The sequence below is a fragment of the Pituophis catenifer genome, unplaced genomic scaffold, assembly GCF_029215685.1.
Source record: "Pituophis catenifer annectens isolate HBS135680 unplaced genomic scaffold, rPitCat1.0.hap2 SCAF_1, whole genome shotgun sequence".
NCBI classification, from domain to species: Eukaryota; Metazoa; Chordata; class Lepidosauria; order Squamata; family Colubridae; genus Pituophis; species Pituophis catenifer.
In genome coordinates, this window is record NW_027256881.1 from 149,250,585 (window position 1) to 149,277,714 (window position 27,130).

At 41.1% G+C, this 27,130-nt stretch overlaps 1 protein-coding gene across 2 annotated transcripts in view; it reads right to left on the bottom strand.

The window, feature by feature from the left end:
* The window catches only part of PAK5 (p21 (RAC1) activated kinase 5), a 127,027-nt gene that overhangs the window by 16,702 nt on the left and 83,195 nt on the right, over positions 1 to 27,130 (bottom strand). Inside the window, exons 3-4 of one of the 2 annotated variants that reach the window (XM_070933059.1) lie at positions 15,492 to 16,277; positions 80 to 406 (exon numbers count right to left, since the gene is read on the bottom strand). In XM_070933059.1, the coding sequence (XP_070789160.1) occupies positions 80 to 406; positions 15,492 to 16,277 (1,113 nt within the window). Of the gene's footprint in view, positions 1 to 79; positions 575 to 15,491; positions 16,278 to 27,130 lie in introns of both variants that reach the window. The other variant, XM_070933058.1, reaches the window with a different exon arrangement.

Below are 27,130 nucleotides of genomic sequence, written 5' to 3' on the forward strand. Positions count from 1 at the left end.
TAAGTCGAGAACTACCTGTACCGTATGGAAAGAAATTAAGGGCGCAAAAGAACCTTCTTATGGTTCCAAAAGGACTTACCTCATTGAAGAGCAGTTCCCTTCTTTGCTGTTTCCTGAGATCCATCTTTTTCACAGCCACTTGCCTTCCCGTGTGCTTCTCTGTGGCGATGCAAACAATACCGGTGGAGCCTTCCCCGATCTTGATAAAGTTGTCCAAGTATTCTCGAGGATCCCCCGGGCTCACCACCAGTTGCAAAGCTGCTCGGAACTGCTCGTGCGATACCCTTGAGGGTTGTTGATCTGAGGAGGAACCCCAGCTCGGCGGAGGATAAGAACTTGAAGTGATGCTGGGGGAGCTTGGGTAAGAAGCTGTGGAAGTATAATGTGAGCTCGGCTGCAGAGAAGGCTGGTGGTTAAAGTGAGAGAATTTGTGATAGATAGCGGAGTACTGATAGCCACTACCTGAATAGGTGGCTTTGCACTGACTCTGAGGTAGCTTTGTTGGGCCTCGTGGATATGTGTCTGATCCAGAAAGGGGTGGACTTACTACTATCTGTGCTCGATCATAATCCAGCTGTGGAAAAAGGCACATCAAAAAGTTAATTTCGTTTTTGGTACAACCGTGTGTTCCTGAACTAATGAGGGATGCAAACATTTACTTAAAAAAAAAAATCTTCTTCAAGTATGTCACCCTCAGACTGTCTACTAGTTGCTTGGATGCCTCTAGAAACACATGTTCTAAAGGTATCTTGTTCAATTAGTACAATGTTGCCCCTTTATAAAAGGCTTACTTGTTGTCTTCTCAAGCAGGGCAGAAGACATTGTTCAAGGGTAGGAGAAAAACAACTGACCTCCAGAGAACTGGCTTTCAAAGCATGAATCTAAATCTTTTGATTGCCAAAACTAGGCAGACTTTCAAGCAACCGTCTTTTAGGAACAGGGTATCATGGCTCACCAATCCGTTGAACAAATGGTTTGCTTGAAAAAAGATTCCAGGTCTTTAAACCCAGTCTTTCTAAATCAATGGGATATTGTTTAATAGGAGAATCCTTGGCCTCAAGCTTTGGAGAGCTGTTGATGGAACAGACACTTTTGATCTGATTTTCAACAGAACTGATTCATGTGGAAATCCTTGGCTGGTTCCTTTTCAAGATTTGTATAACCTCAGACTCCAGTCAAGTCAAAGAGACTTTCTAACCAGAGCAGAAGATATTGTTGTGGTCCACCAGCAGCCTGCGGAGCTGGCAGCGGAGTCGGACAGTGAGGAGGCTGGGGAGGAACATGGGCTGACAACAGATATCTACTCCTGAGCTAAAGAGGTAGGAGGTGTTTGAGGGCAGACTCAAAGAAGGGAGCAAGAAGCAAGATTAAATATCTATGGAGTCAGTATCAAAAGTTGACAAAGTCCAGGCAAAAACTTTTTTTTTTGAGTTTGAATGTAATGACACTGTCATGAAATGCGTCTATTTCATTGTATGAAATACATTCATCATCATCTTCATTTAATGACCCCATAATCCCTTGCGGGGTGGAAATTATCCTGCAGAGGATAATTAGAACTGCAGAAAAAAACATGGCTACCAACCTGCCTTCCATTGAGGACCTGTATACTGCATGAGTCAAAAAGAGGGCTGTGAAAATATTTAGAGACCCCTTGCATCCTGGACATAAACTGTTTCAACTCCTACTTCAAAACGACGCTATAGAGCACTGCACACCAGAACAACTAGACACAAGAACAGTTTTTCCCCGAACTCCATCACTGTGCTAAACAAATAATTCCCTCAACACTATCAAACTATTTACTAAGTCTGCACTACTATTAATCTTCTCATCATTCCCACTACCCATCTCCTTCCACTTATGACTGTATGACTGTAACTTTGTTGCTTGTATCCTTACGATTTATATTGATATTGTTTCCCGATTGCTTATTTGTACCCTATGATATCATTAAGTGTTGTACCTTATGATTCTTGAAGAACGTATCTTTTCTTTTATGTACAATGAGAGCATATGCACCAAGACAAATTCCTTGCGTGTCTAATCACACTTGGCCAATAAAGAATTCTATTCTATTCTATTCTATTCTATTCTATTCTATTCTATTCTATTCTATTCTATTCTATTCTATTCTATTCTATTCTATTCTATTCTTAGCTTTAAAACAGTCTGTGATTCCCCTTGTCTCCAGTTTTGCTTGCTGACGAAGCCCTTTAAATTCATGTTTCCAAAGTCTAGCAGGAAAATTCAGATTTGGGGTAGCCTTGTATTTCTTTTTTAATTCCCCCTTCCTGAAGGTGCTACTAACAATAAGTGTCCTTAGCCCCTTTATGTTCTACTATACTATGACACCCGTCCCCAGGCATGATAAGTACCAATACAGATAGATAGACAGACAGACAGACAGACACACACACATACACAGCATCATTACTTCTTCAAATTGTGAAATTGGGTGGGAATTCTCAGCATCCCCTTGTTGAAGAGATGGAAAAATGTGGACCGGGAGAAATGATCCTACAAATATCTGGAAACCAAGCCCAAATCGAGGGCTTTACAGATGATAAGCAGCACTTTGAATTGAATCCGGAAGCACAGTGGTTAGAGTGCAGTACTACAGGCAACTTCTGCTGCCTGCCGGCTGCCTGCAATTTGGCAGTTTGAATCTCACCAGGCTCAAGGTTGACTCACCTTCCATCCTTCCGAGGTGGGTAAAATGAGGACCCAGATTGTTGGGGGCAATAGGCTGACTCTGTAAATCGCTTAGAGCACTGTGAAGTTACATATAAGTCTAAGTGCTGTTGCTATTGCTAGGCTAGTGTTCACTACTTGGGGTAACACTTCCAAATCTTTTACCGCTGGTTAGCAAGTAGACCCCCACATTTTGGAACACTTTTAACTTCAAAGCCAACCTTATATAGAATGTTGGTCTTTCTGTAAAGTGATGAAGACATGGATTAGGATCTACAGGGCCTCCTAGTCCAAAAAGTTTCACAACTGGTATACAAAGCTAGGCAAAGGTCTTGGGGCTGTGGCCAATATCTTCTACTAGAAAAAATGTCACAAGTCCAGTACTGTTCCATGGATAAGTGGTCATGTTGCTATAAATCAGGTATCATTTTTTCTCCACTGTTAAAGGGTGATTTTGTGCCAATGACTTTCAGCCCAACTCACCTCACAAAATTGCTTGGAGAAAAGAGGAAGAGGATAGCTTTGCTGTAAGACCTAGGTACCCACAGTGCAAAAGCATGTGCAAAAATAAGGACAGGCACATCCTGCGATGATACCTTAACAGCATGAAACATCAACATTTGCCTATCGTAGGTCCTTGGGAAGGACTCAATAAGTTGAAAAAAATTCCAAATCCAGTTTCAATATCTGGCTGACTGTCTGACCAACCATAATAATACAGGTAGTACTCAGGTTACAACAGTTTGTTCAGTGACTGTTCAAAGTTACAACTGTGCTGAACAAGTGGTACTTATGACTGATTCTCTGAGTTTTGGTGGTTGCAGCATCCCTACCAGAGGTGGGTTTCAGCAGGTTCTGACCAGTTCTGGAGAACCAGCCGTGGAAATTTTGAGTAGTTCGGAGAACCGGTAGTAAAAATTCTGACTCGCCCCGCCCCCATCTATTCTCTGCCTCCCAAGTCCCAGCTGATTGGGAGGAAATGTGGATTTTGCAGTAACCTTCCCCTGGAGTGGGGTGGGAATGGAGATTTTACAGTATCCTTCCCCTGCCACACCCACCAAGCCATGCCCACCAAGCCACGCCCACCAAGCCATGCCACGCCCACCAAGCCACACCCACAGAACCAGTCGTAAACATTTTTGAAACCCACCACTGATCCCTACAGTCATAGAACTGCAATCTGGGTGCTCAGTGCCTGGCTTGCAATAAATTGCAGTGAGCTGCAGTCACGTGATCACAATTTCCAATGTTCCCTGCTGATTTCACACTACCAAAGTCAATGGGGAAGCCAGCAGGAAGTCGGAAGTTGCAATCACATAGGTTTCTTAACAATGGCAACCGGGATTGCCAGAATTGCCATTCTACATGACATGGTCACATGATGTAATGCTTTATGACCGTATTACTTAGTGATGGAAATTCTGGTCCCAATTACTGTCAAGAAAGAACCACCTATAATAATAATAATAGATCTTGGGGGAAGGACTTTTATAGGTGGATAAAACTGCCAAGTCTGGTCTAAACATCTGGCTGACTGTGTGATGAACCATAATAATACTACAATAAGCAGAAACTTTCAAACATACAAGTATCCTCAATTTACAACCACAATTGAGCCCAACATTTCTGTTGCTAAGTGAAACATTTGTTAAGTGAGTTTGCCCCATTTTACAACCTTTCTTGACACTGTTGTTAAGTGAATCACTGCAGTTGTTATTAACAGCAAAGTGAATCTGACTTCCCCATTGACTTTGCCTGTCAGAAGGCCGCAAAAGGGGATCACATGACACACACACACCCCCAGGACCTTGCAACCATCATAAATATGAGCCAATTGCCCAGTGTCTGAATTTTGATCATGTAGATGCTACAACGGTCGTAAGTACAAAAACTGATGGCGAGTCACTTTTTTTCAGTGCCGTTGTAACTTCGGTCCCTAAATGAACTGTTGTAAGTCAAGGACTACTTGTTTTTTTGTATGCTTTAAAAGACTGAGAGATAACTGGCTGGTCACGTTTAGCAAGTGAATGCTAGATTAGAAGAGAATTGTGTGATCCAGCTGGGCTGCTCTTACAGCTGTTACCGTCAAAGCAGAACAGCAATTGCCATTCCTGAGGCAGCCTGAGGACATATTAAGACAAGGCTCTGTGCAATGTATACCTCTAACATATACCCTGTTTTCTTCCATGTCAGGTCACATGGATGTCAGTTTCTTTGCTAAGAGGACAGGAGAGAGGATTTTGTGTTACTTCACTCAATAGGCTGCGATCTGAGGTAACCAAAAAATTCAGTAGTGGTGGCTGTTGTTCTCCCAACTGTTTGTCCACTTGCTTTTGCACTGTGGGTACCTAGGCCTTACAGCAAAGCTATCCATACACAATGCCACAAAGGGTTTTGTTGATCAGCTGGCTTGATGCTGATCAGGGCTGAGAGGGAGTGATTTCCCCGAAGGTCACCCAGATGGCTTCTTTGTGTGAGAAGACTGGGAACTTCTCTTTCCCTGCTTCCAGTCCAGGACCTTAGCCACTGCATCATAACCGGCTTTCTTAGCCAAGTAGTTCAAACAAAAATCCACCCTTGTCAGGAATAATTACCCGTAGCCAAAGGATAATTGACTTCTAGGCCTTGAGTTCTCTAGAACTTCCATCATCCTTGGTTTAATTTTGGAAGTGGGGATGAGACTAAGAAAAATTATGAAAAAAAGTAATAGGATCATATAGAATGCCCATAGCAATAGCAATAGCAATAGCAATAGCACTTAGACTTATATACCGCTTCACAGCATGGTTTGTCGTGAATGCGACTGCTTGAGGGCTCCTGGATTGGAGCTGAAAGGCGAAAGGGAAGCAGTATGCGCCCTCCCATATTGGGGTAGACCAGGTGCTTCGATAGAAAACACACACACACACACACACACACAAAGTTTATTGTCACTGTTTACAGAGTCAGCAACAATTTGGGTCCTCATAAAATGAGGTAAAACCCACCTCGGAAGGAGGGAAGGCTAAGTCAACCTTGAGCCTGGTGAGACTCGATCTGCCAAACTGCTGGCAGCCGGCGATCAGCAGAAGTAGCCTGCAGTACTGCACTCTAACCACTGCGCCACCGCGGCTCTTAGAGCATAAAACAGAACAAGTTATCTTTTTTTAAAAAAAACCTGCTTTGCCAGATACTAGTATATTAGTGCACAGGAACGTGAACCTGCGTTTTCATGTCAATATTGATTCCTGGCGATTGCCTGCGTTAGCCCTTGCAGTTTTTTCCCCTATAATATACTAATATTTATAACCAATAAAGGAGAATATTTGTAGTTCAGGGTTGAAATGAGGGGTTCCTTGGTGATCTCTGAGCTTCTTTTCTTGCAGATGTTTCATTACCCTAACTAGGTAACATCGTATCACTTAACTAGCACTGATGTTGTTACCTAGTTAGGGTAATGAAACATCTACAAGAAAAGAAGCAAGCGCAGAGAGCACTAAGGACCCTCTAATATTTATAACATTATTTAATTAACCATGGATGATAAAACCAAAACCACGGTGCATTGGGATCTGGCTTCAGTAGCATTGAGAGAATTGAACCAATACATGAAAGAGAGCTCTGCTAACGGATGATACTCCTAATGGTGGTAGAAAAACTCAGATTCAGTGCTAGTGTGTCACTTAATGCTAGTTGTTTGCAGACAAAAGCTAGAGTGTAGTATCAGCGACTATGGAAGGAGGATTGTGAACCACATGGCTCTTTGATGTAATGCAGCAAGGCTGTGCAAAGGAATCAGGAGAATGAGTTGCATTTTTTTTTCCTTCCTAGCTTTTTTTCTCTCAAGTGGACAATTCACATTTTTGGATCATCTGAAGGTTGATCCATTGGTTGCGATGGGAATTAACTGACCACCTTGTCATCTGAACCTGATGTCTTGGGCTAAAAGAGAGTGACTGTCCCAAAGTCACTTAGCTGATGGGGGTAGAACTCACAGTCTCCTAATTTCTAGCCTGGAGACTTAATCAGGATCACCTCCCACTGGCCTCCCACCGCCCAATGCGCTCACATAGGGCTGCCCTCCTCTGGGTCCCCTCGGCCAGACAGTGTCGGCTGGCAGTCCCCAGGATGAGGGCGTTCTCTGTGGTCGCACCGATCCTCTGGAATGGGTTGCCCACCAGGCTCCGGATGGCCCCCGACCTACGCACCGATCTAAAGACATGGCTCTTTCAGCAACTTCCCTGATCTGCCGTGGATTTTAACTTGGGGATTTGGGGTTTTTAATTGGCTTTTAATATTATTTAATTTTTATCTATTGTTGGGTTGTTTTATTGTTGTCAGCCGCCCCGAGTCCTACAGGAGAAGGGCGGCATATAAATCTGACAAATAAATAAATAAATAAATAAAATCACTGGACTGGCTCTCAAAACTGAATCTGTAGTACTTCACTAAAATCTGCGCGCCATACAATATGTCCTTTCAATTGGAATATTAATAAATTATACTAAATAATTTCTTTACTCTAGGAAAGCATGGATTATATTTTTTAACAATTTACAGCTTGATAAATACTATTTGGTGTCATAAATACACTTTCTCATGGACCTACGCATTTGCCTTTACAGGCAGTCCTTGACTTACAACTACAACTGAGCCCAAATTTCTGTTGCTGAGACATTTGTTAACTGAGTTTTCCCCCATGTTACGTTGTTAAGTGAGTAACTGCAGCTCTTAAGTTAGTAACATGGTTGTTAAGTGAATCTGGATTTCCCCATTGACTTTGCTTGTCAGAAGGTCGCAAAAGGGGATCACATGACGTCCAGGACCCTACAAAGGTCATAAATGTGAGTCAATTGCCAAGCATCTGAATTTTCATCACATGACTGTGGGGAATGCTACAACGGTCGTTAAGTGTGGAAACTGGTCGTAAGTTACTTTTCAGTGCCACTGTAACTTTGAATGGTCACTAAATGAACTGTTGTAAATCGAGGACTACTTGTATTGAGTTTGACTACTGATCCATTTAGTTCCATTTGTCCAGTTTGATTATAACTGATTTTTTAATGTCTAAGCCAGCTCTTTTATCGAAGAGTACCAAAAAGTGGCTTTGACATGGATCTAGGATTCTGCAAAACCCACTTTTCCTGGAGTTTCACAATATTAAATTTAGGCATCTAAACTGATTGCACTAGCATTAAGAAATAAGTAAATGGCTTAAAATATGGGGCCAAATTGCAAGAGATCACATCAAGTAAAGAGGGTAGAAACTGGAGCTATATATAACTGGAAGAAGTCAAAATCAAATTAAATCAGATCTCAGAGATGTTAATGTGGAGATAGTTGTTCCTGGTAGACAGCTTGGAATCAGCAAAGGATATTAGAATTGGGGATCTCCAGCAAGACAGAGGATCTCTCTCAGGGGTGTCAAACTTGGTCATCATGGCGGCATCACGTGACGTATCACGACTTTTTTCCCCCCTTCGCTAAACCAGGTGTGGGCGTAGCCAGCGCGTGATGCATCTGGCCCGCAGGCCACAAGTTTGACAGCCCTGATCTATCTGAAAGAATAAAAGGGAAGAAATGGAAATAATATCTGAATAGTATTAGGAAACATGTGGCAAAACTGAGAACTTTACCCTGGAGGGCAGGGGGTGGGGTTTGGGGTGTTGGGGATTTGCAGGGGTTTGGGAGAACCTCTAGCTAAGATTCTGTGCAGTTTGGAGAACCCTAAATCGGAGCCTGGGGAGGCCGTTTTCACCCTCCCCCCGTGGTGCACGAGGCTGACTAGGTCACGTCCACCCAGCGACTGGGCAGAGAACCTCTTGCTAAAATTTTTGAAGCCCACCCCTGCTGGAAGGCTATGGCAAAAAAAAAAAAAAAGGAAAAGTTTACTCTTGAATTGGGCAGTATACAGAGAGAGAGAGAGAGAGAGAGAGAGAGAGAGAGAGAGAGAGAGAGAGAGAGAGAGAGAGAGAGAGAGCGCAAATAAGAGACTGAGCTTCAAGTGAGACAGAAAGACTACTTACGAGTAGAATGAAAAATAAAAATATAAGGCTTTCCACCCTGCAGCTAGCAGAGTTAGGGTTAGCTTTGAGAGCAGGAAGGATTCAGGAATATCGTTTGGCCACTTGGCCAACCGTGAAGTAAGGGAGAGCATCAGCAATGAGGGAAATTGCACCATAGATCTGACTGGAGAAGATCCTTTGAAGAGTTCAGAAAGCAGACTGTATCTAGCTAAGATGGGCAGCAGAAGATCCAACCAGAAAGGATTAAGCATCCAGGAAAAGAATGAAACTGCTGCATGAGACTTTTGCAGAGACTGCTGTGGACATTTTTTTTTTTTGCAAGGAAGGGGAGGAGAGCTGGACTGTTTACATATGTCCTGTTCTTTTGAAATGTTCTGTACAGTACTTTTAAGGGGATTGTTGTGGGTAAATTGCTATCTGGGCAGGTCTGTCTGGGGAGCATTAGGGAGATTATCTCATGGCGTTCAACAGTTTGCCTATTTCTTCCACCTGCATGTTACTGTCTATATATTTGGGTTTGTGTTGTTTTCCTAAGGCAAGTGGTAAAGTTGCTTTTGGCTTAAATATTTTTTCTTAGGGGATGACCAGGAGGGAGTCATATGCTGTTTATATCAGACCCTACCTTGACCCCAGAGATCTGGGTAAGGTAAAGGTTCCCCTTGCACATATGTGCTAGTCGTTCCCGACTCTAGGGAGCAGTGCTCATCTCCGTTTCAAAGCTGAAGAGCCAGTGCTGTCCGAAGACGTCTCCGTGGTCATGTGGCCGGCATGACTAAACGCCAAAGGCACACGGAACACTGTTATCTTCCCATCAAAAGGTGGTCCCTATTTTTCTACTTGCATTTTTTATGTGCTTTTGAACTGCTAGGTTGGCAGAAGCTGGGACAAGTAACGGAAGCTCACCCCGTTACGCGGCATTAGGGATTCGAACCGCTGAACTGCCGTCCTATTAATTGACAAGCTCAGCATCTTAGCCACTGAGCCACAGGCCCCCGAGAGATCTGATAATACGTTTTATTTAAAGTGAAAGTGAAAGTCATTGAAATTAAAGGATTCTGGTTGGAAGACCTCTAAAATAGCCATTTCCTCAAAATTTTGCAGTTGCTGGGTTAAATAGGAGCTATATTTATTTACAGAGAGTTTTTTTAAAAAAAATCTTTAATTGGTCAATACTATTACTAGTCTTAATGTTAGCCTAGTAATACCTTAATATAACTTGATAAGCATACAGTAGATCGCCATAAAAATCAGTGAAGGTAATCACAACTGACAATTTTTACTGATCACTAACTCTGAAACTAATTTATGTATCCCCCAATGTTAGTAAGATTGGATATCTGCGGAAAATTTACAATATGGGAATAAAAAAGAAGCAGCTCACCGTCTCCAGTTCTTACACAGCAGCATTATTTTAGAAAGATATAAAATAAGATGCTGCCATTTCCTAAATGATCTTCTAAAAACGATTATTCAGAGTCCCCAAATTGATTCTTTCTAATCTACATGAGAATCAGTTTTGGGAGAAAAAAAATATATGAGTCATACTCTTCACAGCAATATTTACATAGTTTTTAATCCAATTTGCTTCTGAACTTCCGGAATTCAGTAAACAGCAGTCTTTATGTCTCTTGGGGGCGGGGGGGGGACTCTTTTTTTTACAAGCCTTGTCTCAGTTTTTTAATCTGCTAATACTTGACATTCTCAAATATGTACCTATGTAGATGAACAATTCAAAAAAAAAAAAGAAAAGAAAGAAAGCAGGGAAAAAAAGAATAATAAGCCTTTTGTGAAAAGAGTAATTTTCAGCACTGTGCAAAGCAAGCGAGCTTGTAACATCTCCACAGTAGGTGGGGGGGGGGGGTTTAGAAACAGACTCATGATGTAGCACAATTACAAATAATTATAGCAGTGAATTTATTTAATCAATCAATTTCAGTGGTAAAGCGCAGGGCAGGGGTGGACAAAGCAGGAGCTCCATTCAGCGTTTAGTTACTAGTTTCACTGCTGGCTGCCAGCCAGAAGTCCTCTGATCCATGTTAGTTAAATGCACATTAATCTGAATTTGGCAGTGTAATCAAGGACCCAACTGAACTGTGAAATTGAATTCTGCAGTGGAACTTCGTTTGACCATTTTATGCTAAGGCTGTAGGGAGGAGCGATGGGGGAAGCCTGCTGCAGCATCAATTTATCTCGGTAGGTTGCTGCACAGCGAGGGAACAACTGAGTTCTACCCAGCGCAGGAAACGAGATGCACAGCAAGAATCAGCTCTGTTTAACCACCTCTGGAGATTCCTTCACTGGCTCTTCTTCTTCTTTTTTTTAATCTCTTGGGAAGTTTTGACGAGAAAAGGATTTCCCTGATTCTTGGAAGCTGTTGTGAAGGCTAAAACCAATAGGTGTGTTTGCCAGTTTATTTTAAAGACTGCTCAGTCATTAGTTCCAAAACAAATATGCCTATTATCTTCTAACTATATCTTGGAGCAGCAAATTTCTGGGGCATAAATAAACTGGGAATGAAAAACAGATGCATATGATAATTGTACGTCAGTTCAACCTTTTAGGAAGAGCTCAGAAAAGGGTAACAATAGAGTGAGTCTAAGACAGGCCAAGAATTTTATCTGGGCTAGAAGAAATGAAGCTGACTGCCAGTGGCAGTAAAGTCTTGATGGCTGGTCTGCTGACAGCCCTTTAAGAACAATATTCTAACTATATATTTCCAAACAGCAGAATGTCTTGGTTCCATAAACAAAAATATTTATTTACAATACTTTTTTGATCTCATATTTTGTCACCATGAATGAAAAACACTACATTGAAAACTAAACAATGTCAGTTTGCTTGCATTATAACTGCTGTGGGTTGGAGGGAAATACTACAATTAGGTATTTTTAACAAAGCTCCCAGATTACCTAGGCATTAGTTTCCAAACTACTCTCTGTGGCCATAAGTCTGGAAGCTAAGGTCCTGAACCTGCATTGCATAGTCCTTACCAAATATGATGGAATCTATACTTAAATATATCACACAGCAAAACACTACCACTTTTTGTTGCTTCAATAACAAAGACTGTGGGAAAGGACAGTTTATCAAAATGAAGTTGTATATTTATTTATGCTTTTGGCTTCTGCGGGATTGCTGTATCATATGATTTTGAACTAGACTTTCAAATACTATTACAGTATTTTTGTTTTGCAGTGATATATATATATATATATGGAAGAGATAAAGCAGTTGTCTGATTTTTTCCAACCTTGCTCATTGCATTACATGCAGTTCTGTATCTTAAAAATCAATGGTTGTGCAGCTTAAGAAAACTATAATATAGGGAACAGACTGGATTGTGTTCCTTCTGCCTCCTCTGTAAAAGTCTTAACCCTTGGATCTCATGAGATAGACTGATCAAGTCAATCCCTCCGCCCATTAGTAACCCGACATGTAGTTTAATAAATATCAGAATTATTCTGCATCAAAGTCTTCAGGAGAAAATAAAAAGCTCCTGTTAAAATACTCTCATTCATATATTTTACACATACGTTATTTTCTGTAATGTATGCATTTAAAAAAAACCCTGTAAACAACCTAACAAGGTCCAGGCACAGATATCTGTAACACTGGAAAGTGTTAAATATAACATGCACTATATTTATTGAATTTATATCCCACTGAGAGTGATGAGATCATGGCGAGATAAAAATCAGACAAACACATAAAATCATATCCTTTCTAAGTATAAAATAGAAACAGAAATTAATGAAACCACCCTAAGGAAAAGATAAGAAAAAGTGAAAAAGAATCACTTCCTCAAATCCAGGTCAATGAAGCAGATTAAATTCTGACAAGACATCCATCAAAGTCACAGCAGTGAGACGGAACATGCTGCTGCAGAAACGACTGAAAGGTTTAGTGTTATAGGAGTTCAAATGCATCTGATGTTCTCCTTGGCACAAAGACTTTCTCAGCTGCAATTCTACATGAGCTGGCCTCAAAGTAAGTCTCATAGAATTCAGTAGCACGTCCTTGTGAGTAGAGGTGCACAGATTGGCCCTGTTTAGTTGCTAAGCGGTAGCTAGGTCCCTGGTGCTTGAATAATTCTGGGTTTTTTGGGGGGCTAGGTAGGGAAAAACATGGATAGGAAAGCAGAAAGAAAAGCAACACATTAAGAGACCTCAAAGGAATAAGGTGTGGGAGATGCCCGCAAAGGAACATGAGCCATGGCAGATCCTAACACAAATGAAGCACTCATCCACAAATTTTAGCCAATATAAATTACATTTCCTCACCCTGGACTGAAAAATGGACAATGGATGTCAACTCCACTCAGAGCTGACTTGTTCAATTAGACAAAATTAACTACTGCTTTTTTTCCCTCCGTAATGGGTTCACACAACTTCCTCTGGGGCTTGACAGAAAAGAAGGAGCACGTTCTTTTTGACTTGCTGTTCTGCCTATGATAAAACATGGCTAGCTTCTCTATACTTCATTGCAGGCTCAGCTGAAAAATGAACCCGACATAAAACAGCTCAAAAAAACTAATACTCTGTACAAGTCGTGACAAAGATCTGGGATTTGCTGTCTGATGATGTGGGACTTGCTGTGGGCTTAGAGAGTTTTAAAAAGGAATTAGTCAAATACCTCAAGGGTGAATGTGTCTGGTGCTATCAAGAGTTATTAGCCATGGCAGCCAGATACATGGGTTGAGTTTTGACAAGAAAGTACTTCTTCAAATTCCAATCAGAAAAGTAAATCTGCCAGCTTTCGGCTTTGATCATGCATTTTCTGAAGGTATCAGAGCAGCCCTGTTGGAAACAGGTTGGCAACTGTATCATAGCTGTGCCAGGTAAGACTGCAGGTCATAGATAGTGATTGATCAAATACTTCAGGCGCAGTTCCACAGAGCCCTCCAAGATGCTTCCACCAAACACATCTTCTGTGAGATGGAAGGGGCAATTATTAGACATATAGGAGTGGGGGTTAAATAACTTAACTGTATTTAATTTTGGAGTGTAGGTCTTGGCACACCACAGTAAAGCCACCACCCGAACTTCCAGTTTCCAACACGGACGTGCACCAGCTGGCCATCACGCATGCGCGTGACATAAACCCGGAAGTTCGGGTGCCAGCCTGCGCATGCGCGACAGAACTCTTCCGGGTTTTGCTGCTCCTGCGCGTGTGATGGCCAGCTGACCAGTGCGCGTGTGCGCACAGGAATGTGGAAGAGGAGCCAGCGAAGCCGCACATTCCTCGTGGGATGGTTTCGCGTGCCGCTTCCGGCACACATTCCATAGGTTCGCCAACAGTGCCCTAGACTGAATCAGATAAATCAGCTCTTGCTCTGGAAAGATTCCATTGAGTTCAATAGTATTAACTCGAATGACATGAGTTAACAACATGAAAAGCTTCTTCCATAGTCTTATCTATCTGGCTTACAGGGATCCATTGATAATTATATCATCAGGTATAGCAATCACCAGCAAGCATATGCTTCTGCTAGCAAGTAATTCATTGTGCATGGTTTAACATTTATTCTGTGACATTGTCTGTGCCCTTTCTGATATTTTGTGGAGAAAAATTAGTTTCAAAATAGAAAATTGTCAGTATGATGGTGATGATGATGTTCTATTAGAAAATGTAGGGGTAGATTTATTGATGAGGGTATAGAATTGTTGAATCTTTTTAGGAAGGTGAAATCCAAAATGAGGAGGACAAGTAAATCTTAACTAATGAGTTGAAGAAGTACAGGACTGGTCTGCTGTTTAATAGCACACAAAATATCATCACTAGCTCAATTTCATTTCAATATTCATTCATGTTCATGGGTCCGAGCAGAAGCCTAGTCAAAGACTGGTTGCAACTGTCAGACAAGACTGAATCAGTAGTAGGTACTTTATAAAATGATATCCCAATGTGAGATTTATTTGGGAAAAAGATTGTGTCCTGAAGCCTTCTACTTGTTCTTTGTTGAACAATGCCTCACAAAAAGCAGGATGTTTGCCATAGGTAGCATCTACACGCTAAACTAAACAATTCAGCCAATTTTGCTATGGCGGTTGGGTGCTTACTATAACAAGGGATGTTATGGAAATCAGGTAGTTTCACATTTACAATTCCCCTAAGTTACCCACCTTCTTTCTGATTTTATCCAGACTATTTTCTCCTAAGAAAATGATTTTATATATGATTGTTTGTGGAAATGCTTCCAAGAATTAAGTATGAGGGAAAACAAGAGAAATAGTCATTTTGATTCACCAGTTGAACATTTCAACTCTTTATGAAACATGGATATATATCTCCATGGTCATGTGGCCGGCATGACTAAACGCCAAAGGCGCACAGAACGCTGTTACCTTCCCACCAAAGGTGGTCCCTATTTTTCTACTTGCATTTTTTTACGTGCTTTCGAACTGCTAGGTTGGCAGAAGCTGGGACAAGTAACGGGAGCTCACCCCGTTACGCGGCACTAGGGATTCGAACCGCTGAACTGCCGATCTTTTGTTCGACAAGCTCAGCATCTTAGCCACTGAGCCACTGCATTCCTTATTTCTACTTAGTACCTGTATTAATCTGATTTGACTTCTGTCCCATATTTAGAAGAAGCAGGAATACTGCATCCTGTTCATTATATCACAATGACAAGGGTTTAAAATGAGAAAACTTCCATGCTAACTCATGTCAATTTTCTGGGACACAAACCCTCTTTAGAACTGAGGCACTGAGGTGGTTACCAAAGAGAAACACAGTGTTTAAATACTGAAATTATAGTAAGGTTGAAAATGTGGACCTATACAAATTTACCTTTGGAACACCTGCTGCTGTTTCCGACAATCGCGGGTAGGTGTAGGAACTATAGGAATACCCTTGCTGATTGGACTTAAAAGCACTTGCTCCATAGGGCATGATTGGCTCTTGAAGGCCAGACCCTGATCTTGACCTTTGCCTCATGGCTGGTTGAGGACTTGCCTGGTTCACATAGGATGATTTTGGTCTTTTGTCGTAATCATCCTTGGACCACTCACTGTCACTGTATTCTAGTCCTTCTCTGGAGTATTGACTGTGAAGAGAAGTTCTAGAGAGAGCATAATGAAAAGGCTCTTTATAATCCAGAGAAGAGTGGCTAGGTGCTCTCTGATATTCCAGCTTCAGGCCACCATACTCATTCAGTTTACTTTTTGTTTCCAAGGAAGTGCGATAATCTGGTAAGAATCTAGAGATGTCAGACTTCAAAGGCTTGGCTTCAGAAAAATACATCTCACTGGGTTTCAGCTTGGCCAGGTGTCCATTTTGCTTTGCAGCACAGCTCCCTTGGGAGTATCTGTCTGCTTCCTCCCCACGAAGGCATCGGTCTCTGTACCTTTCAACAAAGAAATCAGTCCCTGTTTCCGATTCGCTGGAATACTGGGAATAGGTGACAAATCCATTTTCTTGCTGGTGGATTTCTATGTGGTTGGAGGATCTCAGGTGAGGCGTGGGAGGACTCTCCTTCCGAAGTGAGTTGGAACGGGTCACGGAGATATTGTCAAATTCTTCTAGCAAGCCATTGATTGAAGCATCCTTGCAAGGTTTATTTCCTCTAACGATGGTCTGGGAACAGAAGATAGCTTTTGATTAAAGGCTGCCTTTGATTTAATGCCATAGTGATAAAACCATTCAGCAGAGTCATTTCAGCAACATTGCAAAAAATACAGGGACAGTCCGCTATATCCTTTTATCAAGTGGAAAAATTTGGGGACAAAATGTCATTTCCCCCCAAGGTGCATCATTGCATACTCTCGCTAACTCTGTCCTCAACAATACTCTTATAAGAAATTACCATTTGATGTTAACCTGGGAATTTAACATTATTTCCTAGGATACTGAGAGAACAGGTTGTGATTCACTTCTGTAGGTCGTTCTATGGAAAGGAATAACTAAACAAATGGTGCATTACTGGTATTTCATTCTTCCATTAAAAAGGTCATGGAAGGTACCACTATCACAGGTGTGTTAGAGAGAGAGAGAGAGACAGAGAGAGAGACAGAGAGGGAGGGAGACAGAGAGGGAGGGAGGAAGAGGGAGAGGGGGAGAGAGAGAGAGAGAGAGAGAGAGAGAGAGAGAGAGAGAGAGAGAGGGAAAGAAAGAAGAGAGATTTCTCTGTTCTGCACTGCCATCATAGTATCCCAAACTAGATTAAAATCTTCTTTTGACTTTGATCAAAATTTTCTTTTGACTTCATGGAGAAGAATTTTAATTTCTTAAAGATCAGAGTATAAATAACATGCAGCTATAGGAAATTATCTTGGATTAAACATGTAGTATATCCAATTAAGGCAGGCATCAGAAATCCACAATTTTCTAGATATTCTTGGATTTCAACAGCTTTCTGCCCATCCTGCATACAGAAAGATCAGGAATGATGGGACCAGGGGTATCTGCAGAGAAGGCCAACAATATCAAAATTGCAGGTGTGACCAGACACTGAAAGCCCCATCCCTTTTTATGTGATGCATGAGATCCACATTTCAAAGGATAAGGCTTTGACTACTAGTCACGTCTATCGTTTTGATGTTCTTGACCTTCCCTGTGGACACTTCTGGATGGTAGTTACCCATTAATAATAATTAGAGTTCCATAGGTACTGCACATCTGACCCACAACACTGATAACAAGTTTTTTATCCAAGACTTCAGGTAATTGGCTAATTAGAGCTGTGATTGGATTCAGTATATTTATTTTATTTATTTATTTGTAAAATTTATTGGGTCCCCTTGTTGCCATATGGTAACTCTGGGTGGCTTTACAATATTAAAAGATAAAATTGCATATTTTATTGGTAATATAAAACATAATACTATAAAATCGACCTAGCTAAAAAGATAGGGGGCGGGAATATGATGTGAGGAGAAGAAGGTGGGATCTCTTGTTAATCAATCCATGACCCATATTAAGTCGTTCGTGTGGAAATGTAACTCTCTTTGGATAAAGTCTATACAGTTTATAGTTAAATAGGATTCCAGCCAACCATTCTTGGAGCAAGCAAACTCAAATGTACTTCATGGCTACCTGTGACTTTCAGTAAGAATTGAGGGGGGTGGGGAATGTGTCTAGTATTTCCACCCTTCTAAGGTTTTTTTCCTTGGCAGTATATAATTTTTAAATTTTTATCCATATGGTTAACCTATCAACCAGTAAGTGGCACTTGGGAAAGTAGTCTCAAGATCTTGACAGAGCCACCAAAATATTTAACTGTATTTATAGTTTGAATAGTGTCCTTAACATCAATATCTTTCCCAGGAAGAATCTGCCTATCTAACCTAGATGGGCAGGAACCATCTACACATGGGGCTCACCTTGGAGGAGCTGTTCCTATAACACAGCTCCTCTCTTATGGAACAGCCTGCTTCCCTAAGCAAGAATACATTCCCATGGTCCTCAGAAGATGGTAAAAAGCTTGTTCTTCTAGTAGGTCATGTATACAGTATATCAGAGAAGTGAGTACACCCCCTCACATTTTGTAAGTATATCTTTTCATGTGACAACACTGAAGAAATGACATTTGGCTACAATGTAAAGTAGTAAGTATACAGCTTCTATGACAGTGTAAATGTGCTGTCCCCTCAAAATAACGAAACACACAGCCATTAATGTCTAAACTGGTGGCAACAAAAGTGAGTACACCCCTAAGTGATAATGTCCAAATGGGGCCCAAGTAGCCGTTTTCCCTCCTTGCTGTCATGTGACTTGTTCATGGTACAAGGTCTCAGGTGTAAAGGGGGAGCAGGTGTGTTAAAATTTGGTGTTATCGCTCTCACTCTCTCATACTGGTCACTGGAGTTTAACATGGCACCTCATGGCAATGAACTCTGCAGACCAATTTGATGCAGCATTTCAAATTGCAGTATTTAAGTATATACTTAAATATTTACAAAATGTGATGAGGTGTACTCACTTCTGTGATATACTGTACCTCAGGGGATGCCTTTGAATCAGTCTTGACTCCTGGAAAGTACCTGGACAACTCCCTACCTTTTCTGGGCAACGTTTTTCCAGAAATGATTTGCCACTGCCTTCTTCCTAGGGCTGAGAGAAAATGATGGACCTGAAACCAGCCACCTTAGGCAGGACTAAAATTCACAATTGCCCAGTTTCTAGTCTGGTGCCTGAACCACTACATCAAATTGTCAAATTGTCTCTCCATGTACACATATTCCCATTAGTATCTGTACTTGGCTTTGGGTTCTAGTGGGCTGCAGTAATAGATGAATCACACAGATACACACATAAACAAACAAATAAATTCAAATAAAATTATCAACTTTCCGCTTCCTTCACTTAGGCTATTTGTTTAGTTAAAAAGTTTCTCTCTTGTGCCCTTGACTATTAATAATGATGCTAGTGATGGCTGTTGAATAATACTGACAAAAATGAGTTATGCTGTGTTTCAATACTAAATATGAACTTAATATGCAGCTTTGGAGTAGATAACAATGGAACAAGGATATAGAGATAATTTAGTGGATATGATCATCGTGTAATAATAATAGAAACTCTGAAGTCTTAAATGTTTTGGGGAAGGAGACTTTTATGAAAATTGTCCTTGTACAAATACAATGCAATGACTAGCATGCATCTCAAATAAAAGAGCAGTGTGAGCCTCAATAAGATCTGATATCTGTTCTCGTCTCATACAGCCTATTAGAAGTTGGTTCAGGCAGACCCTTCAGAAGAGTAGTAATAAACAAAACAGAACCCGTGTATGGTTTACATAACAAGTTTTGATTTGCAACCCATCTTCATAACGTTTGAGCACGCCTGCTCAAAAAAGGAGCTCTTTGTGGTTAATGGGGCTTGCAACCAGTTGCAAATATGCAAAGTCTCATTCAATCACTGGGGCTCAAGCTTCACACTTGTATAGGAGTAAGGCAATGCTGAACTGTGTAATTTAGTTCTCAGTAAGTGAGTACAGAACGACATTATTAAGGACTTACAATATTCCAGATTTAATCATATTCTGATTCGCTTGGAATTAATTTGGTCATGGCAAAATGAAATTGGTGATTTGACATTGTATGCTCAGCAGGGCATCCTCTGCTTTTGTTCTGTCCCCCTTCCTCACACAGGCAAACGTAATACCAAGCACGCCTGCCAATATTTTATTAGGTAAACAGATTAGAATTCTTGGCAGACCAAGGTTTTGGCAGCAAACTGCTGAATGCCTGCCAAGACCATTTTCACTCCAGTCTTCAGTCCGTTCCAGGAGCAAAATATTATCCATGAGACAAGAGTTTAGTCAATGTTCAGTCCAAAATATATCCAAGCCAAATTTCAGAGATCACAATGTGACTTTCAGGGTTTAACTTTGTCCGTCACAAAGCCTGAAGAGCAATCCCATCCACTTTTATTCCTGGTGGGGCGTGGCTCCATGACTCAGCTCAATCTCTGGCCCTCCCACGCCTCTTCCATTGCTGCGCACGCTTCTCCCTCTGACGCTGCCTGGGATCAAGCCAGGATTCATCATCCTCGCTCCCTATCAATTGGTGCTCCGATATACCTTCCTCCTGGCACATCCCAGGCTGTTCCTCCTGGCCTTCGGATGGAACCTGAGGCATTGCCAGAAAGGAGGGTCCTGGAGAGGGAGGCCTTGTCAGTTCCTCCCCATCACCTTCTGAGTCCTCTTCCTCTGTTAGGACAGGTTCGGGAGTCGGGGTCACAACAGCTTTGGCTGTGGCTGTATAGTAGCTTGCCATCAGAGAAAAATCTCATTTTACAGAATGCAAACTACATAGTGTATTTTTTAGAACAATCCTTTATTTTATTTTTCATACCTATGATTAAGGGAATTCATACTTTTTTAAATTTACTGTTAACGTACTTGGGTATAGGATAAGTTTCTCAATTCATTCGGTGTGTATGTGTGTCCTTCCTATACAGCATATGGTATAGCACAGCAATATAATGTAATGTAATATAATCAGTGGGTTGGACTAAAAGATCTCCAAGGCCCCTTCCAACTCTTTTATTCTGTATTCTAGATAATATAATGTAGCATAGCGTAGCACAGCACAGCACAGCATAATATAATAACATAGCAATTGTATCACAGCAGTTTTTTAAGATGCATTTCATGCCCACCTCCTATGTGAGGTCATATAGTTTCAGTAAGTTGGAGAACCGAAACGTAACATTTTTTTGGGGGAAAAAAGACTATTCAAGCATAAATATGCTGATTCAAAGAAATAAGAATTTGCTACATTGCATACAACGCAGTCTGAATGGCTTTCCTCTCCCGTCCCTGGCATTCAAAAGATGGAATCTGTGACAAACCACCAGGGCATACTTAAAGCGATGAAGGGGAAGCCCATTCCTAACAGAATGGATGCGCTTCTGAATAAACAAAGCAATGGATGAAAATGGCACGGAAAATATCTACATCATGTATAGTGAAGAGTAAAGGTGACCCTGATGGAGATGTGCAGAAACCATTACCTAAGCAAAAGGGGATGAAACATTTTTTAAGTTCAGAATAACAAAATTATATATGGACGATATTCAGGCAGACACCTTCCTAATTCACTTACCTATAAGAAGAGGAAGAAGGTACAGTACAATCAGACTGGCACAATTGGGTTGAAGTAACAGTAATCGAGTTGGAAGGGACCTTGGATGTCATCTAGTCCAACCCCCTACTTACACAAGAGATGTGTACTAGGGATTCGAACCACTGAACTGCGGAACCTTTCTGATCGACAAGCTCAGCGTCTTAGCCTCTGAGCCACCTAGTCAGGGTTAATAACATCTCAATCAAAATAGTTTTAACCTTCCTCTGGAATTGATTTTGTAGTCTGGTTTACCTAGGAATGGGGAGGCTGACATGATTACGGTATATAGCATATAGTTATTAAGCCTGAGGTATTTGCATCCCCAGTGAGCCATTACTTATTGGTGTTGTCAAAGAATATAATATAACTAAAAAACTAAAATAGTTTGGGTGGCTATTTATGCAATAGTAGGAAAAGCATTCCACAATTCTGATTACTTGAACACTTGCATATGTTCACTGATATAGGTGCATATTTATAACTACTCTAGATCATCGCAATACGGTCCATCTGTTTGTAATTAAACTAACTGCAAATGGATGATCTTCTAAGGCAGGGGTGTCAAACTGGTGGCCCACGGGCCGGATTCGGCATGCACAGGCCACACCCACCCAGCTCCGCGAAGGGAAAAACATTGCAAAACATCACGTGACGGCAACATGACGCTGTGAGTTTGACACCCATGTTCTAAGGCTACACAGTTTGTTCTCCAGAACTTTAGGCCCTGCAGGCCTTCCACTTGGCCTCTGACCTCTGGCTAAATTTGGGTTAAGCAAACCACAGTAAAGAGGATTCTAATGAGGAAAACCTGGTCTTAGCTTGTGGTCTTCCAATGTTTGGCTCAAACTATGAAAACAGTCAGCACAACCAAAGCCAAAACTCTTTGACCTCTCCACCTTTTGCACCAATTACTATCTGCCATTCGGAATCCATGTCATTAATTTTGTGTCAGTAAACTCTAAAACAGTAGAGAAAGTTATAAGCATGCTTCCATTTGTCTTGAAATCAGACATCCAGTGATACAAATATGTTTCGTTCTGTACTTGTCTCTCCTTAACGGGTCGGTTCTGGGTCACTCATATTTACCACAGCATGGAACAGCATGATTGACAATAAGTGCTTCATAATTTAATGAGCCCCTGAAGCACCCAGGAGGCATCTGCCTTCCAAGTGCAAATGTGTGGCTCAAATCCAAATGCAGCTTTAATATTCTCTTTGTCTCCTCTGCGGCAGAACCTCACTTTTTTTTTTTTAAGCTAGGAGATCCCCTCTGGTTGTTTGAGCAAAGATCATCCTTTGGTGACATGAAGTGGCTCTGCATATAAAACCATAGTTTTTCTCTGAGGCACGGCTGTTCTCCATGTGTTACAAAACCAGGATCTTAACCTCCACATATTCCTAATGCTCCAGGCTTTTTCCTTCCCTCCTGAGCCAAAATAAATATGTAAAAGCCTTCTGGTAGATGAAGTAGACTTTTGTTGATACTCATTCAGGCCAGCTGTTAGAGACCTTCTATGTAAGGGCAGAGTAAATCTTGTCTTCCACTTTTCAATTATTTGGCAGGTAATTGGCAATTTCCAAAAATACTTAAGTCACATTCAGCTTATTATTCATAGAGAAAAATGGAGATAATATGGGGCCCAGATATGAAAATTACAAGAGATTTCTCCTCCAAGAAGAAACCAAGCCCAAGTACTACTTTCCCTGCAACATCAAAAAGTAGTCAATGTGTAATTAGAAACTGAAAGTACTGGCAATTATCACACCATACTCTAAGGATTAAATGGTTCTCATTCTAGATAGAAACAAGAAGTATTGGAGTATTTGAGGTATTTAAAAGTGTATTATTAAAGCACAGGTAGAGATAGAAGGTACAGAGTTAGAGACTTCCGTGTACTAACAGGCAATTAATTTGTTATCTATTATGGAAGGATACTGTACCACAAGCTACATTTTCTTCTGTTCTTACAACAAAGGCCCGTCAGAGTTTGTTGCAGAAATCAAATCCAGAAAGCACACACAGGTAACTGATTCAGCAGGATTCATTAACTTCTCTTTATACATAATATAACACATGAAATAAATATACCTGTGATGGCGAACCTATGGCACGCATGCCACAGGTGGCATGCATAGCCATATCAGTGGGCACGCGAGCTCAGCTCCGGCGTGCATGCATGCGCCGGCCAGCTGATTTTCGGGCCTTCTGGGCCCACCAGAAGTAGGGAAACAGGCTGTTTCCTGCCTCTGGAGGGCCTCGGGAGGTGGTGGAGAAGGCCCGTTTTTCTCTCTCACCTGGCTCCAGAGCCTCTCTAGGAGTCTGGGGAGGATGAAAATGGCCTTCCCCACCTCCCTGGAGGCCAAAAACGGCCTGTTCGCCAACTTCCAGACCCACCCTCTGGAGCCGGACCCACCCTCTGGAGCCAGGTAAGACAGAAAATGGGCCTACCAGGCCATCATGTACCAGGAGCGGGAGGAGCAGGGGGGGTCGCACATGCATGCGTGGGGACGGGGCGCATAGAATTATGAATGTGGCATGCGCACGCACGACCCCCCCACCCCCTCTCCTGGCACGCAATGGTATTGTATATTTCAGTGATGGCCATCACTGAAATATACAATACCAAAAGCAGAGGAGAGAACAGTTTTCAGTTTCAGTTCAGCAGAGCAGACTAGTTTACAGCTTCAGAGCACAGATCCAAGCCCACACTCCTTCCAGTTTCAGTTTTCAAATAGTCCTCATTGGCTGATTTAGTTGCTATGCCTATTCATTGGCTGACCTTGTTACCATACCCTATTCCAGTTCATGAATATTCTGACAAGGCCTAATAAATTCATCCTTACTAGGAAAATGCTTAATCATTGTTTTAAGGCTATAAGACTCTTTTTTTTAAAAAAAAAAAAAATAATATTCACAAGAGACTTTTATAGAATCTCTAATTTCTATTAATGGATATTGAATTGGTTGGATACTGGCATGTCCGGCCAGCCCTTGTAAGAATAATATGAAGGGCTTCCTCAATAATCCAATCAATCAGAATAGAGTTGGAAGGGATCTTTGAGGTCTTCTTTTTTTTTTTTTTTTTTTTTAATTTGATTTATATGCCGCCCTTCTCCGGAGACTCAGGGCGGCTTACAATGCGTTAAGCAATAGCCTTCATTCTTTTGTATATTTTATACAAAGTCAGCTTATTGCCCCCACAAACTGGGTCCGCATTTCACCTACCTTAGAAAGGATGGAAGGCTGAGTCAACCTTGAGCCTTGGAGAGATTCGAACCAGCAGAAATTGCAGGCAGCTGTGTTAATAACAGGGTGCACTAAACCCCTGTACTATCAAGGCTCTAACCCCCTGCTCAAACCTGTACCTTTTCAGACAAGTGACTGTCCAGTCTCTTCTTAAAAACCTCCAGTAATGAAGCACACCCACAACTTCTGACAGCAAGCTGTTCCACTGGTCAATTGTCCTCACTGTTAGGAAGTTTCTCCTTACAAGCAAGTTTCTCCTTACAAGATCGTGAGCTGCACAATCTTTACTTTGGCCTCATAGGCAAGAATGTCACTATGTTTGGTAGCAGATGGCTCATCATAGCCACTTTATTGATCTGGGACTGCAAATAAATAATAATCGTATCCATATCCCCTGACAACATCAGCATTATTTCCCAATGAAGGCTCATTGGGAATACTGATTCTAAAAAATACCATTGTATTTCCTAAAGTAGTGACTTTGGAAAGTAGCCTGTTCATTGTGCAAAGGAAAACCAGAAATGACATTTATCATTCAAATCCTCCCTTCCTTGATGCTAACTGCATACATTAACGCCAAAGAAGGGGCTCCTGGGAGAAATCCATATCACTGCTGGGAGTTATGGCTTGCCTTTGTGTCATAGCAATTCCTCGTACATTAAAATCAATGAAGCCAATCTATTTGAGTTAATGTCCACTTCTCTCCAAAAGCAGATCTTTTCCTTTCTGAGGAGTTCCAGCATTTGTTCTGGCTGGTGGTGACAAGAGGCATATTTCATGGTGTGATGTTCCTGGTCTGTCCTCTGGTGATAAGCTATAATGGATCTGTCGTAAGAACAGCTGTCTCACCATGTAACAAAGAGGAGATGAAAAACAGCTTCTCCTCTAAAACCACTGTATTTCCATAGACTGTAATGAAGTAGGTAATTAACTGCTTTGCCCCAGGAAGACCCGGCGTTAAACAAATAATTCTGTATTTTATGCCTTTCTTGAGAATGCCCCTTTGCCCCCCCCCCTTAAAACAGGAGTCTATTTCCAAATGTTTATTTAAATACTATGTAGTAATAGCTGAGAAATACATTTTAACAGTCTGGCTAAGATTAAACCATACATCAAAGTAATGTATTTCTCATTTTAATGAAAAAGATTTTAGAGGAAAAAAATTAATGAGAGGAAAGAATTCTTTAAAAAATTAAGTATATGCAAGTATTTCATCATTCATCCTCATATATAATTTTTTTTAAAAAAATCCATTGTCCATTAATATAGAAAGTGTACTAACAAGGTGTTCTATGATAATAAAAAAAACATATTGAAGACATAGTCATTATTATTCTGCAGATGAAAATCATTGTACTTAATCCATCCTTTTGTTTGATTTTATTCAATGTCCATGTTATTAATGGGCACAAATTACAACTGAGTGTCCCAAATGATTGAGAATCTCCACAGACTTACAGCTGGGCGCACAAATTAATTGCAAGCAAGAAAGAATAAGCAGGAATTTTAAATCTATACAGCCTACTGAAAGCAATGGACAGCTTCAACCTTAGGCCGGAAGGATATAGTCATGGCTTCAAAATGAAAGACGACAGACAGACAGACAGACAGACAGACAGACAGACAGACAGACAGACAGACAGACAGACAGACAATTGGTTTCTATGGCACAGACTTTTGGAAACACCAGTAAAAAAAGTAATCATTAAAAAAGTGTCGAAAGATGAAATATTGTATTTTCAAAAGTGCTCCGTGAATATGTCCCCTCCCCCAGTGGTATTGGAGTGTGTGTGTGTGTGTGTGTGTGTGTGTGTGTGTGTGTGTTAAATATCTTGCCATGAGCTCTGCCAGATTTTGCTCTAAGCTCTGTCTTTTTTGTATATGTTGTGTTGTCATATGCACATACCGTACAAAAGAGCTTGCCTTACAATGGCCTAACGCTGCTGTTATCATTTCCATGAAAGCAGTGGATCCTGCAATGCCTTCGTTCCATTTGCTTTGAATGTGATCCCTTGAGATTTTTGACCTTTTTAGGATTTGTGAGGTTATTTTGAGAAGTAAAAAAATTGCTTCTCAGAAGCTGTAGGGTGACAGGTAGGCCAAGAAAAGAGGGGAAAATAGACCCTTTTCCGTTTGTTGCACTTGCCTTCCAGCTTTGAATAGGCCTGTTTGACCAAAACAATCTTTTTATACTGAAAGTATAAAAGTTTTACTGCAGACAGTGGAGGAGGTGCAATGAACACCGTGATGAAGTTATATAATCCTAGACTGAGTCAGCGGTGAGCTCTTCCTAAGACAATTTTGTAATTCAGTAGATTTTGGAAATCTTGTAGTTTTGTTGCTCTGGAGCCCTCCTTCAAATACTAAGTAAATCCCCAAATGTCAGTTCCAGAGGCTTATGCTGACAGCAATCCTCAGTGTATTAAAACATATAGATGAGATTACCCTATATAATATATGCCTTTTAAAAAATTCTGTTTCTGACTGGTCCTTGTTTCTCTTCTTAAGCTAAACCTGTGTTTCCACCCAAAGGAGAGTCAAATAAACAGTCAGAAAATTCAAATCAAAGTTAAGAGCATCCTTAAAACTTACTCATTAAATCAGCAGCCCTC